The sequence below is a fragment of the Alligator sinensis genome, unplaced genomic scaffold, assembly GCF_000455745.1.
Source record: "Alligator sinensis unplaced genomic scaffold, ASM45574v1 scaffold447_1, whole genome shotgun sequence".
In the NCBI taxonomy this organism is placed as follows: domain Eukaryota; kingdom Metazoa; phylum Chordata; order Crocodylia; family Alligatoridae; genus Alligator; species Alligator sinensis.
The window spans coordinates 860,328-880,903 of NW_005842123.1; the positions used below are offsets into that span (position 1 = coordinate 860,328).

Consider the following 20,576-nt stretch of genomic DNA (forward strand, 5'->3'; position numbering starts at 1 on the left):
GGAAGCAAAACCAAAATGGAATAAATTCTTTCCTGTTCCATAACTTATACACATGAGAGAGACACTGATCCCCCTTCCATATTATACCCAGACTTTCAGGGTTGGTCAGAAATCTTCTGATGGAAAACTGAGTTATCAACAAATGAAAATAGTGTAATGTTTTCCTCAAAATGTTAGATTCTCATTAAAAAAAAAAAAGCCAAACAACTGTTGCTTTTCATTTTTTTTTTTTTTTTTTTTTTTGAAGACGGTCAACGTTTTCTGCAGAAAAAAGTTTCAGAATATTTTTGTTTTCTTTATAATCTTATATGCACTGATTCAGATTATTTTTCCACTCATACTATAATGTTTGAGTCCTGTCATCCACAAAATCTATTCAGGAATCTTTATGCAAAACTGAAATAAGAAAATTCCTAGGGCTAAAAGGAAATGGAAAGGGAAAAAAAAAAAATCTTGCTTTTTCTCCATATCACCCTTACATTAGTGCATCTTCACTTTGCTACATGTCTATTTGAGATTTATTGCACCCTGCGCTCTGTATATCAGTCTCTCCATAACAATTATGACTCTCTCTGAAATAATTTGTACAGTATGTTACAAAACTTTAAATTTATGCTAAAGCTATTTGAAGGTAAAATAAACTTTCCCATTGCTGTCATTATCTTTCAGCATCCTTCTTTAAATTTCAACTTATTTTTCCTCCCATTGTTTATAATGCCAAAAGACATGTCAGACCCTCTTTCTTACACTAGTTTTATACTAATATAATTCCATTAAATAAAATTAAGTTATTTCTAATTTGTAGTGGCGAGAAAGATGCATCAGATTGTCAGTTTTCTGCTATATCAATGCAAATTCTACTATAGCAAAAGCTTTGTTATCTGACACCCATGGGGAATGGGGGGTGCCTGATAACCAAATATGCCGGTTACCTGAGAGACCCAAACAGGTGTCTTTGCCTGTTTGGGCCGCTGCCTCTCCTGCCACATCCGGTCCTCCGCCACCCCTCCAGCGCTCCCAGTATGTCAGTGTGCCGGGGGACAGGAAGGGGGGGCCCCATGCAGACTGCTATGCCCTGGGCTGCGGGGGCACAGCAAAACCAGAAGTGCCATGATGGGCACTTCCAGTTTCACTTTTATGTTACAAGCCAACATGCTGGTTAATAGAGCGTGCCGGTTTGTAAGGTGCCAGGTAACGTGGCTTTTACTGTATATCAATTTAAACTGGAATGAACAAGCTAAATCATTTCCTCTGATTGATGAAAATTAGGTCAGAATTGGTTGAAAAACACACTTTCAAATATAGTTCAAGAATAAAATTATGGTTCATAATATACTTAAGTACCTACCAACGAGTTTAAAAAGGGTAGAGAGTCTGAATTCTTCTGAATGATGGTACTTGAAAAGTTCAACCGCAGAAGCTGAAATGTGGATGAAGAAACCTGGCTTTGCAAATGACTCGAAGGCACTGTAACCTGGGAGCCAAGTGTCCTTGTGGATAGCAAATGTGGATCTGTTGTGGAACTCTTCACTTTGTTCCCATTTGGAAAGAATCAGGGTATCATTAGGAGCCAAATGAAGGAAATAATTTGGTCTGTCAGCTGTTTCAAATGAAACTAAGTTGGGATCTGAAAAATACATATCATAATATTATTATGGTAATAATAGGTATTATTAGGTATGGTGGCACAGATTCATCTCTGATGTAACATCACTCAAGTCACGACTACCGAACAGGAATGAAGATATGCCAGTTTAGAAAATATTTTAAATGCGCATTTTTATAAACACAAATACTGGCAAGCCTCGTTCACACTGGATTCCTCTATCTCCAAAATTGCCCTTTGGACAGAAAGTTATTCCATGTAGGATAGGGTACTTCAGGAGCATAACTGGGATGGTGAGCTGGGTATTAGCTCTAGGAGTTGACTTAGAGGGGCTCTAGCAGAGCAGCCCTTGGGGAGCCTGTCCAGCTGCCACTGCTGAAGAATCAGCCCAGGTTTAGGGAGGTTGCACCACAGAAGTTGAAATGGCCCCTGCACCAAAAGGTAAGGTACTCATTACTGTTTCCACCCTGCCCAGTCTTCAATATTTGACACCCCAGCCCTGGGTGCCCACATTTCTAGCTACACTTCTAGTGTACTTGTCAATACAAAGGTGAAGAAATCTAACTAATAAATATAACATCTCTTCAGTACCTTTGTTAGGCATAATTTTAATCCAAAATTGAAAATAACACCTACCTAATTTTAGGAAGTTACACTTGCTCATTTGGAAGTTATAGCTCAAAAGCTCAATTACTTTTATAAAAATAAGATACTGAAGTACATTTTGCATTCCACATGCAGGGTCATGCTTTTGGAGCTTCCAAGAATTCAGTTCTCTAGCCAAGCCCCAGAACAAATAACGTTAATAACAGATTTGGAAAATGTCTTTGTTCCAGTAAGGGCTCTGTTCTGGCAACCTTACCCAGGCCAATACCTTACCCCTAAAGCAGTCTCACTGGCTTAAAGCAAATTATTTTGGTACTATTTGCTGAATAAGGTACCATTCAGTATATGGGTAGAAGAACTAGAGCATGTTACAGGCATCTGTTGCTCACAGTATTACTTCATTTTATTTTCCTGTAAACTGTGGTATTCTCTTTAAAGTAACCATAAAACTACTGTAAAATCAACTATCCCCTCAGGACAGGATACTATTTCTTTTAAAATACTGCATAGAGAACAAATAATCTCCATTAAACAGATGTTCTATCATGCTCTGTACCAAATTTCTGGAAGATCAACTTATTTTCCAAGCATGACAACATTTATTTGAACAATAGAACGGAGTGCAACAGGGCATCTTCCCCTTACTAGCTGGAGCAGGTAGCCTTACATGTGACACCTCTTCTGTCTATACCAGTATCTTTATTACCAAAATCTCCTGATCTTCTTTTATCATCTCTTCTTTGAAGCTAACAAAATATATTTATTTTTCTGGGATATGATATTATATCTGCTTTGAAATACTAAATATAATCTCAGAAGAAGCTACAGTCTGTAGAGCTATAATGATGAAAAATGTACACTATAAGCATGATGATGCTGTACATAAGTATTTTACAGATATTATCAATTCATCCAGTGCCAGGTGACTAAATGACAGAATGCTAAATGATCTTCTGAATTGTGAAAGTTCTATTTGCAAGGAACCTATCTTCCCAAATCACGAGTACAGACAACCCCAGCTTGATGCGGTTTCAGTTAGTACTATTTTGCCATAGCACTCATTTAGAATTAATACCTGATTCCGCTGAGCACTCAGCCAGTTTCACTATAGCGCTCAGTAGAACTGGAGTGTCTGCAGGCGGGCAGGCAGGGAGAAGTGGCAGCGGCAGCAGTGAGTGGAAGATGAGTGAGTGGGCGGGCAGGCATGAGGGCCCCAGGTGGGACAGCAGAAGTGTGGGCCCAGGCTGGCACATGGTGCCGAAGCAGGGGTGGGGCAGGGTAGAGACAAGCAGCTGCAAAACAGGGGAGGAGCAGGGGACCCAACCTGGTGCCCAGGGCCAGGGCCAACAGGGGCCCACACCCAGGGTGTGGGGCACGAGCATGGGGCCTATGCTGGTCTGTGGGGCCACTGGAAGTCTGCACCCAGAGTAGGGTGGCAGGAGCACCGGTGCCTGGGCTGGAGCAGGTGGGGGTGGGGAGAAGTGGCGGCAACAGAGACAAGTAGTACAGGGCCTGCGCCGGTGCCCAGGGCCAGGGCCAGCGGGGGCCGGTGCCCAGAGTGGGGTGGCAGGAGCGTGCGGCCTGCATTGGTGCCCAGCGGCAAGGGCCAGTGCCCAGAGTGGGGCAGTAGTAGTGCCAGTGCCCGGGCTGGCAAGTGGGGCCAGAGAGGCCGGTGGGCAGGTGAGGGGGGGGAGGAGAGGCGGCAGTAGTGAGAAGCAGCGAGGGGGGGCCGGGCATGAGCATGGGACCTATGCCAGTGCCCAGGGACAGGAACAGTGGGAACCCAGAGCGGAGTGGCAGGAGCACAGGCCTGAGCTGGTACGTGGGGCTGGAGTGCCGGCAGGGGGATGAGGAAGTGGGGAGAGGCAGTGGTGGGGCAGGCAGTAACTAATTCATCTTTACTTACATTAATTGCTATGGGGAAATGGGTTTCGCTTAGCACAGTTCCACTTAACGCTCAGTTTTTCTGGAACCAATTAAGAGCGCTAAGCAGGGGGTGCCTGTATAGAGATGGTTAGCTGCATTAGTCTGAAGACAGGCAGAAGATAAAATAGGGAGGTACCTAAGAGACTTAACTGCTTCTGAGAGAAGGAGTTTTGAAAGGTCTAAGCTTCTACATTGTTACTGTGGCTGGGCAAAGCCAGAGTGACAATGTAGACAAAAGGGGCAAATTTTGGTTTCCTATATGTGGTTTGGGGTCAGTTTGTGGTTCTGAGAGAATCAGTAGTTACAGTCCTGCCATTTTCTCAGTCCATTTACATGGCCCATATTTTCAGTCCACAAAGACAGTTGTTAGCAAGCACTGCTTCACTGTAGGCAACACATGCAGAAGCTCTGTCTTCAGGCTCTCTAGGGACCTGATGCACAAGGTCAGAAATTTATGGTAAGTTAATGTGCATAAAGTGCTTCTGACACTGACGTTCTTACAAGTTAGCTAAGGAAATATGGTCTGTTTGAAACTATTATAAGGCAGGTACATAACTGATTGGATAATCCAACTCAAACAGTTGTCATAAATGGCTCAATGTAAAACTGGAAGAAATTATCACGACAAACGAAGTGCCATAAGGACAAGTACAAAGTGGTACAATTAGAAAAGACTCAAACACAGAACTATATAATGAAGAATCATCATGCAGGCTATAGTAGTGGAGAAAAGGACCTAGAGTGATAGATTATCACACATTTGTTGACAAATTATATAAAAGTCAACAATGTGGTATCACTACAAAGACTGCAAATAGCATCCTGGAAAGAGGGGAGTTTTTCACTCTGTTCTACATGGATCAAAACTTATTTGGAGTACTGAGTTAAATTTTGAACACCAGACTTTAAGAAAAAGGTGAACAAACTGGAAAAATGATTAGAGTTAAACATGGCATGAGGAAAAATTGGAAGAACTGGTGTTATCTAGTCTAGAAAAGAGAAAATCCACAGGATTTGTTAGCAGCCTTCAAATACTTTTGCTGTTATAAAAAGTAAGGTGATCAATTTGTCTCTGAGTTCAAAGGGAATGGGACAAGAAACTCAAACTAAAACAAGATAAATGCTGATTAGATATTAAGAACTAAGTTAGAAGGACGTTTAAGCACTTGAAACCATGAACTGTGGAAGTTATAAAATCTTTGCTATTGGAAGTTGTAAACAGCTGGTTAGACAAAAGTTGTCTGGCATGGTTAAACAAAGATGTTTCTACTAGGGCTGTGCGAAGCTTTGGTCCCTAATTCGATTCGGCAGAGGTTCGGCCCAATTCCATGGCCGAATCTCCAAATCCAAATCAAATCGGAGGGCCCTTTAATCTCTCCATATCGAATCGGAACCCTCCGAATCGATTTGGAGAGACTCAGAAAGATTCGGTGATTCGGATATAGACACAGCTTTAAGTGTTTTTTCTGCATACCTCAAGGTACCAGGTGGCTCGTGAATGCTGCAATGGAACGTCCCACAGGAGCATGGGGTCCTCCCCAGTGCACTTGGCAGCAGACCCAGAAGTGGACCAGAAGCACTTCCGGTCCACTTCCAGGTCTGCTGGGGAGCATACTGAGGGGGGCCCCTGCACCCCCCCGGCTCGGCGACTGGTGTCTCCTGGGTCTGGGGGGGGTACCCAGGGTCCCCCTGCAGCCAATTTTTGAGCCAGGAGGGTGCAGGGGGTCCCCAGCAGATCCGGAAGTGAACCAGAAGTACTTCCAGGTTTCCTGCTGTACACACGAGGCGATCCCCACGCTCCTATGGGATGCTCCATCCACCCCACCATCGTAGTGTTCACGGGCCGCGCCTGGTATCTCAAGGTATGTAGAAAAAACATTTAAAGTTGTGTCTATAGCCAAATCACTGATTCTCCGAATCAGCATCGAATCTTTGGATTTGGCCGAATCAAATTGGGGAGTGATCCAAATCAATTAATCAAACACTGTCCGATTCGGGCCAAATCTGAATCCAAATTGAATACGGCCCGTTTTGCACACCCCTAATATTTAGTAACTGCTGAGAGCTGTAAAAAAAAAAAGCGGTTATTACTCAATTCTATGCTCAGACACAGACTTACATCCAAGGATTGAATTTGTTCTGCATTTTCAATACACACTTCACTTTTGTTAAGCTTCTCACTTATTTTTCATGTTACAGCAAATTTACCATGTGCTTTGGGTTTATATAATCCTGAAGTCAGCATAAAGCTCATTGCATCTCCAGGAACAAAATCTTTTGCTCTCATTGGGAAAACATAACCACCAATCAGTTGGGCTGCCATTGCAATTTCTTCATCCAAGTAGCTGACCAGTTTGTAGGGACCCTTCCCCAGAGCTGACAAAAAGAGAAGCCACAATTACCTTTTATACTGAGTATCATGATTAGCTACTCTCTCACATATTGTTATGGTCAATAATATAGGGACAAATTAAATAACAGTTCCAGACTACAAAATAAATCCAGGCTCCATTTGCTTAACTACAATGGGTGTGCCTTAAAGAAAAATGCTCCAAATCTCAATGTAATAGCTGTGATTAAAATTGCATAATTCTGAGCGCAATGCAAAACTCAATATTACAGCCTATCCTAAAGAAAAAGACTTTAACATAGGTTCAGTAAACAGATTTAAAAGGTATTTTGAACATTGAAATTTTTACCTCAGATTGACTTGGACACTAATATTTAAACACCACATGTCTTGATAGAAAGCTCCCTCTTCAGGTTACCCAACAAAATACACATGGGAAATTAGATCACTTAACAATCAAGTATCAATTTTAAAGTATAAGATTGTCCTAGGCAGTGTATGTCACTAGCATATGATTAAATAATTATCAGGTAAAATATGGTATTTATTTCTTAATGAAAAGCCATTTATTCCTGACCCAGACATTTATAAAAACTGCAAATAAGTTATGAATTAAGCAAACTTTGGTTCAGTATATATTCCAAGATAAGTGAACACTGGAAAAGCAAGGCATGCTTGCAATATAGTAACATGAACTTTAAAAATATAAAGTAATTGCAACTTTCTTCTCTCATCAGGAATCTAAATCCAAAGCTGCTTCTTTTATTCAAAATTATAACAGTTAATACAGAGTAATAATACATTTCTTGATGTCTTACCAACCCTTAGATGACTTACCTTTATTAAAATATTCACAGTCATAAGCTAAAAAATATAAATGAAAAAACACACTTAGATATTTAGCAGACCTGAAATTTAAACAAGTTTTCATTTAACCTACTTAATGAAGGTAAAGACAAAAATCAATCCAAAACCAAAGGCCAACAATTAGATTGTGCACAGACTTTATTTATTTATTTTCAATCAAATTAGCAAAATATTTTAGCAAAATGCAGTAACCTCTGAACTATACCTAGCACACAGCTATTACAAACACATAAAATTGTCTATTTGTGACCTCTAGTGGTCCACACTGAGCTTGGCAATCTTCCTTGATGACATTAAAATATTAGCATAACATTTATAACATATAATCTATAACGTCAGAAGTTATGCAGAGCTTTCTTAATATATCACTTCAGGCAAGGTACTCAGTTTCTCTGTACTTTCATTCTCCATCTCTAAAATTGGAATAATTCTTCCTCTTATCATTTGTTCACCTTTCCCTATCAGCTATACAAGACATGGGGTGTCCCAAACTATGCATTTAAACTAGGTACTGTATGATAAGGCCTTTATCTCAGGACACGGACATGAAAACATGTTACCATGAAATAAAAGGGAGATGGAATTTGCCACATCAGCTGCTCCACAGTAACTTTCCATGTGCATGCACTTAACCTGTAGTAAAAAAGTTAATCTATAGCAGCGAGCTTCCCAATTAAAAAGTGCTAAACTACCATGGGTTAGCTTTTACCTGCTACGGGTTAACAGCATGCACACAAGGAATTACTACAGAGCAGCTGATGTGTGGTAATTCCCTGTCCCCTTTTGCCCATACTTTCAGTATGAGCCTCCTGGACCTACTGTAAAGCTAATGACTAATAGTAAAGCACTATTTTTACGTTCTGATTTGTATTTCCTTAAAACACTGTAATCCTTCACTTCCTGCACGTTGTCTTGGACGAGGTAGATAAAGAACTGTGTTTTCTAAGGCATATAAGATTGTAAAGCTCCTGGAACAAAGAGACAAGATTTGTTCTATGAATTATTGGGCACATTCTCTATTCTCTTGAACCTAAAATCATAGTATTTGGAGTAGGAGTATGCCACAATCACATTCTGCCCAAGTGGTTTCTTGTCAGCAGTTTGAGTGGCGCTCTACATACCCTGTACAAGGGACTCTACACTTCCATTCACACCATGGGAAAGGAAGAAAACGTGGATGTGTTACCTACAAATATGGAAATGACAAGTGGCTCAACATACAGTGCAAATCCATATGGACCAAGCAGTGGGCTATGTGGACTATTTTCTCTAGATACCCAGGAACAGCTGGAGCTGGGAGTTCCATCCAACAGATCCCTTCCCTAAAGAGTGACATGTACAAGGGCTATGCTCAGCTGACTCTAATTTGGTTATTTTTTCAAGATTAGATCCGATATACGAATTGTCAATGGCTGGGTGGGTAGCACTTACGACACACTCTGGGAGATCTCCAGTCTACTGTGACTCCATGCTGACAGCACTGATGTGCATATGCTGATACACTCGTACAGAAACATTCACAATCACCTCCTTGGTTACAGCCACATGTGTCTGTTAAACAGTTTGAATAAAACCAGGTGACATCAACCTGAAGAAGATAAATCTTATTTTAAAATAATTCACAGATAGATTCTGACAACAGTAATTTCAATGCAAAGCTGTAAGTGCTTGACAATTTACCATGTAAGATTTTAAAAGCTTATGAGAACTATTATTTTAAGACAAGGGCCCACCAAAGCCTACCAACCCATCAGGCAACTTCTGGTTAAGGCACACCAGTGTCTGTAGCCAATAACATTGAAGGGAGCAGTTCCCAAATCCAAATGACCAGGTACCCATATGCAGTTAATGTGAACTGGGGGTAGCCTTTCATGGGTCCAGAGAAGAGACTGATCTCACAACTTCAGAGACACAGAAAGACACCTTAACCACTCTACCAGTTACACTCCCATTACTTTATGTATTTGTATAAAATGAAAAGCAAACTATTTCACCATCATAATCAGAAGATACCTGTCCAGTTTTAAGCATTATAATTAAAGTATATTATATATAAGAATCCATTTAGTAAGACCTCTATGTGATGTTCATCTATCTCCTACTTCATGTTGTCTTGAAGTAGGAGATAGAACAATGGTTGTCATGTTTAAATTGTAGTAAATTAAAAATATTAAAGATTAAGAAATTAAACTAAATTATAAATTAACTACAGATAAATAAACCTAACAAGTGTGTTAATAACCATTAACTGTACAAGTCATTTAATAAATGATAAAGCATATGGTAAAACTAGTAATAAAACTTGATTTCTCAGTGTTTAAAAACACTCATATAAATGATGCTGTGATTGTCATGAAGTCTGGAGGTGTGTGACCAAATTTAAAAGAAAAATAAACAATTAGCAGTGTTATTTTTTTAACTGAATTATTACAATGGACTCTGCATGATTGGTTCAATAAAAGATATCACCCTAAGAAATTCTTGCCCCTCTATATAGGCCTACACTTGAAGGATTCTCAGGAACTAATAAAGATTACAACTACTTGTTTACCTAGTGGACAAATTACAGGGAGAAAACTGCAACATTTGCTCCCACATAAAATCATGTTATGATCTTTATTTGGGGCCTAGCTACTTTCCATCTCCCCCCTCTCCCCCCCCCCACACACACACACACCTTGACAACTAAAATAAGCTGGGGTCACTTGTAGTCCCTTGACTTGAATACTCCAGGGCATCTTGGGGTTTTTCAATGTTCAACCCTGGTCTCAAAATAACTTCTTCTATTTCTCTAACACAGCCTGCATCTGTTGACTTTCAGAACCAGATATATGGCTTATTTATATTCTCAGGTATTACTTGAGTGAAGGAATCTATTTAACTTTATTCTGGGAAAAAAGTCTTCAGCGTTCACACTGTCAGGATATGCTGTATTTGCTTAAATAGGCTCAAAAATGTGAGATAGGTGAATATTACTATTTCCCTGTATAAAACAATCCAGCAAGTAGGTACGTTGATGTATAAGTACCCAGTGGATGAATGAGAAAGAAAGATATAATTGGCCCTCCCTTCAATTCATCTGTATTAATAGGATCAACTGCAGTGCTCTGTGTAAAAATAAAACAATTGGTCCCTAAAGCATGGCTAATTAATGGAATGAGTCTAGATGAATTGGAGACTGACTAAGAGCACATGTGAGCCTTATGTAAGATCCAACTAACTGCTGATGTTTTAGAATATGAAAAGATATGGGCTAAGTTTTCTCTCTTATTCTAATCTGTCATGACAGACAGGAATGGCAGATAAATTGGTGTAGGCTGAAAAATAAAGTTTCTTTTTAATCATGAAGATAGAACTGTATATCATTTTATTTGTCATCACTACTCACCACTGGATGGCAAGCTTCAAACGTTTCGCTTAACAGTATCCCACATTCCTTCTTGGCAAATGGCTCTCTAAGTGGATTCAGACTACATGGATTACGAATGTCAGAGCTGTCAACACACTGAACCAGAAAGGAAAATCATCACCTATTCAGAAGCACACTTCAGAACCACTGTAATATTTGAACTTTCAAAAACAGTGTAAAAAAAAATCAAGTTGAAATAAAATATATGTATATTTGAAAAATAAAAAGCAATATGGGAAAATATTTTACTTTTCTGGACAAAAAGTGGAAAAGCTAAGTCACCAATATTATGTGTAGATGTTGCTGGGTTTAATTCTTAATCCTTATTAATAGCATAAATAATAAATAGTACGCACATGATTTAGAGGGCCAGACCCTCATTCTTTAACTGCTACCAAAAGCAGAGGACTGAGAGATCACCACCAAATATATGGCAATAAACAGTTCAGTTTTTAATTTTTCAGCACATGTAAAGAATATTTTCCCCTCTTATTGTGTTTTCACGGTTGGATATTTACCAGTTGTGAGCAATAAGTTGCACTGATGATGTAAAGCCAACTCTTCCTTGTTCTGCCAGAAAGCATCATTCCCACTGTCAATATTCTTTATAGCACTGAAAATTCAGTTTAAAAAAAATGTTTTTTCCCCCTTGAGTTAAAGACTGCCAGACTGAATAAACTCAGTGTCTTCTGAGTTAATTATTCACTTGAGTCATCCAGACATGAATTAGGTGACTTATACTGAATTTTCCTGTTTTCTGTAGTTAAACCTTTTACTTTAAGACAGGGGCCAGTGACCTTTACAGAAGGACCCGGCTCCATTCCAGCACAGGCCAGATGGTTTTAGCACTGTATTAGTGGAGGGGGTCTTTCCCCATGCCCATGCTCAAGCCAGGCAGCTGGGAGCTGCACCCATGCCACCACTACTTCTCCCAGCTTGCCCTCCCCCCGCCGGCTGGGGCATGGGCGCAGCTTCTAGCACTGGGGAGCTGTGCCAGTACCTACAAACTTCATTCATGCTGTTGCTACCTCCCCCTTATCCACCCTGGCTGCGGTGTGGGCACAGGTGAAATTTGTCCAGCCCCATGGCAGCTCCCTATCAGCTTGAAACTGCACCTACACCACAGCTAAGAGAGGCGGGAGAGAAGTGGTGGCATTGCAAACACAGTTTATGGATGCCTGGTCCTGGCACAGCTTATTACATGGAAGCTGTGTCCACACTGCAGCTGATGAGTAATAGGATGGGGAGGCAGTGGCAGCACAGGTGTAGCTCCCATCTGCATGGTCTCAACATAGGTGCAGGAAAGGGCCCCCACTGCTAACACCACCCACCCCCATTGGACTGGAGCCAGGAGGGTGGGGAGCAGTGGCAATAGCATGAGAGCAGCTGGAAGCTGCCCAGCCCTGGCACAGCTCTTTGCTGCCCAGCCCCAGTGCTGGTGCAAGGGCAGGCAAAGCTCTTCAGCATCATGAGCTGGATCCAGTGGCCATATATTGTCAGCCCCTACTTTAAAAAAAAGTCTCAATGGACTTCTGAAAACAACCTTAGGAGCTTCATCATGGTTCATCATCTTAAGCTAAAGATGCTACATTAAATCATGCAAACAAAATATGTATATATCTACTGTGTCTGCAAACTGAAAATAAATGAAATTTTGATTTACAGATTTTCTAGTGGAGCGACAGACATGTACAAGAGAGTTGTGCAAGTTTTTATTACTCTTTGAACAATATGTTGATTTTAACATAAAACTGCAGTATATTTAAAGCATAAGCAAAGTGCACATTGATTTTCTGTGCAACGGTGATGTAACATCTGTTACAAAAGGTGCCCTATTTATTTTTCTTCTATTATTATTATTTCAGTGTCATGAGGTATTATAAATACATGATCTGTAGGTATTGTAAGAACTACCTGCAGCTAATCTGATTTTCAGAGCATGGGATTACTGGGTGCAGAAATGATAAACTGTATAGTGTAATCAAGCAAGGAGATACTAAGAAAGACATGTTTATTATTACTTACCTCTACAGCTGCCCAACTACTTCCAAACTCTTGGGCATTTGTTAAGTCAAAATTCTCTGGAGTCCTCATTTCGTTCACTGTTTTCAAGTCAAAATTTCCACATAATCCAGTCAGTTCACCCTAAAAAGATATATACTATACATTAAAATATATATATATATATATTTGCTGTGGAATTACTGGCCACACCTATTATTAAAATTGCTTTGAATTATAAAACCCTGTTTCCCATGGTTGGTAGCTTTCCCAAACTTTTATGTTAGCCAGAAATTTTCCATGTCTCAGACAATTTTTTTCCCCAGATTTCAGCCAAAATGGTAACACTATTTCTGAGAACAAGACTAAGAGAAAATGGTTTGGCATTTAAGATGAAAATTATGGTTATCTCTGGAGCAGGGACTTGAAACTTGACAGTGTGTGGTCTTTGTATCAGAGATGAGCTTTTTGCTTTTCTGATGAAATAGAGAGTATAAGCCTTTGAAAATCTGCAGTTCAAGCTGTTCAGTAGACTTCTTAGATGTTAGTGGCTAAATTTCCTAAACAATCTATTTGCATTTTGTACGTTCCAGTCTCAGAATAAGTCCTGCAACTGAAGTTTCTAAGCTGCTGTGACTGGTCAGGGTCTAAGGACTGGAACCAGGAGAAGGGAAACTATTGTTCCTGTACTCTCAGGCTAGGGACAGAAATTACACATAAACCAGTTTAAGTGATCAGAAACTGGTTTAAACCTGTAACAGAACTGATGTTTAGTGCATATAAACCAATCTGAGAATAGCTGAAACTGGTTTGAGATAAACTTGGTTTAATCAGAGTTAATTGATTTGGCTTAAACTGGTTTAGGCAATGTCTGCCCCAGACCCCTTGCTGGTTAAAAGAGAGACCCCCAGCATCACAGCATGCTCTCTGGGCTGGGCAGGGCTCTCTGCTCCACATCAGGGCTGGCCCCTCCCCTCTGCATCTGTCTGGCTTCTCCGTGCTAAACAGGTATTATTCCCCCACACACACACCTCTAGCAGACACCTCTGGCTTAGCTAGCAGACCACATGCTGGCTATAATTCATGCTGTGGAAGAAACAAAGGTAGACAAACTTTATGGAGCTACTCAACAGGTAGTTTAATGTTCTTCCTTGGAAACATTTTAAAAGAGCTGTTTGCTCCCCTCCCTCCTCGTCACCACTCTCTGCTAAACACAAATTCCCCCCCTCCCCTCTGCCTTTGCTGAGGCATCTGTATACTAACACTGAGATAAGGGTGATAAACACTGTTATCAGCTGCCACCTCCCCTCCAGCTTGCTTGCCTGTCAGTTTGCTGCAGACAGTATACAAAAGCAGAGGGGGAGAGTGAAAATCTCTGTATCATCAACAGTTGCATGCACTGCACCCTTACACCCCTACCCTCCCCCCAGCCTTGCCTCAGAGTGCTAGCCCAGGGCTACAGGCTGGCAACACCCCTACCCCTTGAGCAGAGAGTGGGGAAAAGTGTGGGAGTGCAGGTAGGGTGAGGGTTCACACCTTTCCCTAATCAGAGCCCTGCTGGGGCCTGGCCATGCCCCCCTCAGTTTAGCTCTGTGGAAGGGCAGGGAGGGCTGCTCTAGCACCCCCACTCCCGGCTTCCAGCCTGAGCCACTGCAGGGATGTACCTGAATTTCCTCAGTCCAGAGGGATTGTCTGTGTGGTTGGAAAGCAGTTCAGCCTAGCTTGCTTAGACTAACGTGCAAAGGTTGAATCAGTTCAGGCTCAGGCTTTTTGAATGTCTGTCCCTAGCCTCAGTGACTTCACTTTGGGCATAAGCATCACAGAGGAGGAAGCTGCCCAATTCAAATGTAAAAGAAACAAGAGCTATGTATGCAAAGGAGGCTGGGGGAAGAGACTGATGCAAGGTGCCCTTGTCCCAAGGAGAGGGGAGACTCGGTACCCAAAGCTGGCAGGTAGTGATTGGAAAAACAGGAATGGGTGATGGGGGAGGCTGACAAGATAAGCAAGCAGACTAGGACTGAGATGCATGATAGGGATTGTAACTGGCTGGGCAAGGAACCTACACTGGGAGTTAGGGAGGGATGCAATTAGCAAGGAAGGATATGCTGATATTGGAGAAGTTGGGGATGGGGAGCAACTGGTACAGGCTGGGCAAGTAAACTAGAACAAGGAACCAGTGAGGAGGGAAGGGATTTAAGGTTGCAGTTCACTTTTTTCAGTATGTATTATGACACAGTCCTTAGCTATATGAACACCATTGTTTTCTACCTGACACCTGCTACACTTTGCATTGAACGGCCTTGTTTTGGTTCAATCACGATTGTTCAGTGGAGGTGCTATCTATAGGATACTTGCTTCATCTGTTACAAAAGCTGGAAAGTGTATAGTAACTGAGGTAGAACTGCCTGGAAATAGAAAGCTGCCCCAGTGAGCTAGATGCTATCTGTACCATTTGTAGAAGTGCCAAACATGCATAGTTGCAATTGAAGGTAATGGGGGCTGTGCTGAGAATATAGGAAGTGCAACATAAGATTACATTGTCTAAAATAGTCAGGCCACAGATGTTTCATGCACAGAGCTCTGTGCAATAATAAAGGGACTCCATTTAGATTGCAAAAACTTGGATCTTTATTAGTAGAGTTCTGCACTCGGTGCTGGTGCTTGCAAACATGAGGGCTAGGGACAGACATTAACACATAAAGCAGTTTAAGTGATCAGAAACTAGTTTAAACCTGTAACAGAACAGACATTCAGTACACATAAAGCAGTTGAAAATGGGTGAAACCTGTCTGAGATAAACCTGGTTGAATGGAGTACCAGACTTAACTGATTTGGCTCAAACTGGTTTATGCAACGTTTGTCCCAGACCCCTTGCTGTTTTAAGATAAGCCAGACACCCCCAGCATCCCAGCATGCTCTCTGGGCTGGGCAGGGCTCTCTGCTCCACAGCAGGGCTGGCCCCTCCCCTCTGCTCCCTGGCTGGAGCTCCAGCAGAGATTTGCAGACATAGCAAGGTCTGCTGGCTTCCCTGTGCCTCTCCCCTCCTCTCCACTCACTACTTAAGCAGAAATCCCTTCCCCCTCTCTCCCACAGCATGAACCATAGCCAGCATGTGGTATGCTAGCTAATGCTGTGTAAGGCAGACAGGACAGTGTTCACTTAGTGCTTTTTGGAACTAATCAACAACTCAGCTGGTAATGTCCTTGCTTTCCTTCCTTTGGAAAAAGGTGTTTAAAAAGAGGTTGAACTAATGAGTGAGGCTTTGTTTTCTGATGGGGTGCTAAATGCTGATAACACAGCTGATAAATGCTCTGTTATCAAGGGGAGGGACCCCTCCCTAATCACAGTGTTCTGCTGGGGCCTGGCCACACCCCACTCAGCTCAGCCCTGTGCAAGGGAAGGGAGGGCTACTCTAGTGTCCCCCAGCTTCTAGCCTGAGCCACTGCAGGCATATGCCAGCATTTTTTCAGTGCAGAGGGGATGTCTGGGCAGTTACAAAGTGATTTAGCCTAGCCAGGTTAGACTAACCTGCAAAGATTGAATCAATTCGGGCTCAGGCTTTCTGATTGTCTATCCCTAGCTGAGGTGTAGTGTTTGGTCAGAGCTATTGTGGAATTCTCCATGAATACTGAGCTTCCTGGTGTCACTGTCCAAATCATTCCCATTACAACTTGTGTTCCAAAGAAAATTAAAATTCAATATTCTAAATTGAGGGACATTTCTGACCTCACTCTCTGCTTCCAAGTTCCTCATCTGTAAAATGCCCTTACAATATTACCTCCTCACCTCACAGGGTTGTGATAACAGTCTCATCAACAGCAATGAAGTACTCAGGTACAAGAATGATGAGAGCTATAAAAGCCCATGAACATATTAATAATTCTCATTTCTATACAGCATTTTAATACAGGCATGTGCTATATTGCTGAGTAATGAGGAATGAACAAAATATTGAATAACCATTCATTCAGTGAGCACCACCCATCTTTGGAACCGATTGAGCCATATGTAAGAATTAGCATGTGAACCTTTAATTAAAGACTGTATCATAATACTTACAGTCTAAACTAAGGCTTCACAGAAAATATGGTGCTGACATTACTAACTTTTACATGCTTGAATTTTATACTTAGTAATGTTCTTTTAACAGTTTGTATGTGCATCACATGTGTATCCCTTTATTATCCTTATTGCAACAGCACCCACGATGTGCAAGAAAAAATTATTTCCTTCCTAAAAAAAAATAGCACTAGATATATAGTTTGTGCCAACCAGTACAGCTGCACTGACTTCTAATTTCTGCCAGTAGAGACTGTGGTCCATATAAACTAAATGGCTTTTCCTTAATTTATTCTTTAAAAAAAATTCAGTAATAAGACAGTAAAAGTCAGAGAATTAATACAATTAACTTAAGCAGTAAATGTGTTGTGGGAATGTTGGTTTTCTTTTTTCTAGGTCCTTTAATCTAGACTTTGAACCAGGATAGGAGTTAGCTAAGTGTTTGTATAAATTGCATTAAGGCGTTCTGATTTCTGCTTACTTGCCACTGAGGTCCAGTCTGTATATGAATCGTTGTTCTCTGATCCCATAGAATGGTAATGTGTTCCAGTGGAAAATGAACAACTGTGAAAAATCCAGCTTTCCATACATGTATTGTATGTAATTTTTCTATATAACTGGATGGACTCTGTTCAAAACAAAATAAGCCAATACATAACATAAGGTCTTTTAAAAGTGTCTAGCCACAAAGAAATAAAGTACACCAAAAATGAATGATAGGGATGATTGTAAAATTGTTGTTCTAGTATTGAGTTGTGAGCAGAAAGCAACGTGGTACTCCAGTTTTTGATCGTGAGAGCATTCAGTAGTATAACTAGGGAGAGCAAGCAGGGCACTAGCCCCAGGCACTGATTTTCAGGGGGGCCAAAAATAGGGAGTCACTCAGGGAGTCTGCGCCATGATGTGGTGGTGGTGATGGCACAGCAGCAGCAGCTGGATGTAGGGATACCACACTTACAAAGCTAGAGATCCAGGTTCTAGGTCCCACTCACTCAGAGGGGGACTGAATGTGTATCTGCCTGACTTCCTAGCACACTACTTTACTCATGGTTCTACCAGTCAGACATTTCTGCAGTCCTCTCTCCAGCACTCCTTTGGAGCCTCACTCCTTTTGAGCATGTTCCCTGGGCAGCAGAAAGAGGCAGGTATGTAGGGTCACGAGCCAGAGTGTAACATGGAGCATGTGTAGCTTAGTGAGATGGCTGATGCTTTGGAGGGGCGGAGGTGATAGCCTGGACTTTTGCCTCTAATGGAGCAGAAACTCAGTAGTGAACTCAGTAGCATAACCAAGGGAAGTGAACTGGGGCAGCAGCCCTGGGCACCACCTTCGTTAGGGAACACAAAAGCAGCCACTGCAATTGGAACAGCAGAAGCTAATGCTGCCCCAGGCACCATGCTACTCCCGAAACAGAGCAGCACTGCTATGCCTGTGCAGAAATGTCCTCAGTGCTCTCCAATCCATGACTGTTAAGTGCAAGAAGGTACAGTAGCTCACCTTCAAAAGGAACACTGAGAGGCCTGTACAGTGCCAAACTTGTGGTCTGGTGGCTAGAGTACTAAAAATGAGGGTTCAAAAATGCCCTCTCAGTAAGTGGAGCCCTGAATCTGTTTCCTTGGTAAGTGCCACAACCACATGGTACTGGGGTTAAAACAAAGGAGGCCCCTCTCAGAGGACTTAACTCTCAGATACGCATATGCATGGATCTGTACATACTCAAGCACTGCAGTCTACTGAGCATGCTCAGTCTACATACACACACATTTGTGTCCCCTGTACAGGGATAATAGAATTGCAGCTTGTGTGCAAATGCCAAATATATAACTAATTGGGCTATAAAACTGTCATGTAAATGAGCGAAGGATAAGAGAATTCCTCTCTATGACTTTTCACATTTTCAGGCAGCAGGATTGGACAGTGAATGAAAATGCTGTACAGGTTTCATAAGGAGCTGCAAAATTAATCTCAAAGGTGCACAGGTGCAATTTTTACTAATTTCATTAGGATGTAGGCACATGCACAAGTACTTTTATTAATATGCAGGGTTTTCTTGACCAGGAGCCTCCCTACATAGGGCCACAGTCTCCTAACCTTACTCACAGAACAGGACTTTTTTTCTGCAATCAGTCCCAATTAGACTTCAAGCTATTTGTGGCACTGAGCATGTTTAACTATATATGTGCACAGCCCCAAATGCAAAGAGACTCAGTCCTGATTGTACCTTCGGGCTCTACCATAGTAGAAAATTATACCATGTTAATACATATAGAAGTAACAGAACTCAGCGTACAGATAGCAGAATCTGATTTGTAGTAACAATATCTCTGCCTGAACCACAGTGCAAACTAATGTAACTGGTACTTATTTTATTTAATTGTATAGAAATGTTAAAAAATTCAGAGACATGAAATGAAATCTTGGGCTTGCTGAAGTTAAACTTCCTTTGAATATTTTAAACTTACAAGGAAGCATTATGATCATATAACTAATCAAGTGATTCTCAACCACGGTGCTATGCTTCCCTTCCCACCTGTAACAATATGTATGGATATCAGAGGCAAAACCAGCAGCAGAAGGAGGAGTCCAAAGGAGGAACAGGAAGTGAGGGGAGGAGACAGGAAGAGGAAGTGAGTTAGAGAGGCTGGGGGAGAACAGTAGGCCCTGTAACAGCTCTGTAAGAAACTGCTATAATAAAGACACTGTTTATATTAAGTAGGAAGCTGTTCCTTGATTACCCATACAGGGTCACATGAAACACCACCTACTCCCCACTGCAACTTCTCCAGTCTCACCACGTCCTTCCCCAGTAACTCCATATTAATCTACTCCTTCCTGTTTCCCTCCCTAACTCCCATGGCACCTTGGAGTGCCTTGAGATCAATGGTACCGTAGGAACAACATAATATTGCCACTGGTAGGTGTACAAGCATGATTCACAAGATAAGCCCAGGGATATCCAATAGGAATCCATAAACATTCTGACCTGTTGTGGTCATTCCAAGTTCTTTGCAACAGAAGTGCTCTATTATTTTTCCATAGTCAAAAATGATGCAAGCTAAGAGCTGGCATTTTCTGAGAGAGGTCTTGAATCTAAAAAGGTTGAGAACCACTGATCTAGTCTGGCCTTCTATATATTACATTCTGTACATTTCACTCACTGATTCCAATGAACTAGCCAAATGCAATCAGCATCTACTATACAAGACAACATACTTTTGCAGACTACTTTGAATAGCTGTTCTTTTAGATGTTTTGTTAAACAGGAACACATGCAATCATAATATACATGTGTTCTTACTGTAATATTAAGAAGTTAAAACTTACTGGATTTCCAGTTTCATCCTCAAAAATTATAAAAGATTTCCCAACATTAATGAAAATATATTTTCTGCAAATGATTCCTGTATTAAAGCAGTTAATGTTTTCTATAATGACTGAGAAGCTAGTTTCCGATGTGCTCTGCAGAGGAAAAACAAAATATGTAAACTAAATCAATAACACTTTGTTATAGCTTTGCAAAATAATTACATTTTTCTTATCACTGACAGGAACTGCAATGTGTTATAAGCATAATTAGGGCATGGCTCAAAATTTAAGAAACACATTAAATATCAACAGAATGTATATGTAGGTGAGAAGTAGAACAAAAACTAGATTAGACTCTGTGTAGCACAGATGCATAGAAAACCTCACGGCTCATCTGCCTTCATCTGTTCCCTTAGGTGGCATTGTAAATTTTACCTTCTTCCTGCTG

The 20,576-nt window shown here is 41.2% G+C and overlaps 1 protein-coding gene across 1 annotated transcript in view; it reads right to left on the bottom strand.

Annotated features, from left to right (window-relative positions):
* The window catches only part of OTOG (otogelin), a 170,557-nt gene that overhangs the window by 67,949 nt on the left and 82,032 nt on the right, over positions 1–20,576 (bottom strand). Inside the window, exons 24-31 of the mRNA XM_006024882.1 lie at positions 20,147–20,281; positions 17,306–17,452; positions 12,790–12,909; positions 10,744–10,860; positions 8,787–8,943; positions 7,326–7,352; positions 6,347–6,514; positions 1,349–1,627 (exon numbers count right to left, since the gene is read on the bottom strand). Coding sequence (XP_006024944.1) covers positions 1,349–1,627; positions 6,347–6,514; positions 7,326–7,352; positions 8,787–8,943; positions 10,744–10,860; positions 12,790–12,909; positions 17,306–17,452; positions 20,147–20,281 — 1,150 coding nt within the window. The remainder of the gene's footprint in view (positions 1–1,348; positions 1,628–6,346; positions 6,515–7,325; positions 7,353–8,786; positions 8,944–10,743; positions 10,861–12,789; positions 12,910–17,305; positions 17,453–20,146; positions 20,282–20,576) is intronic.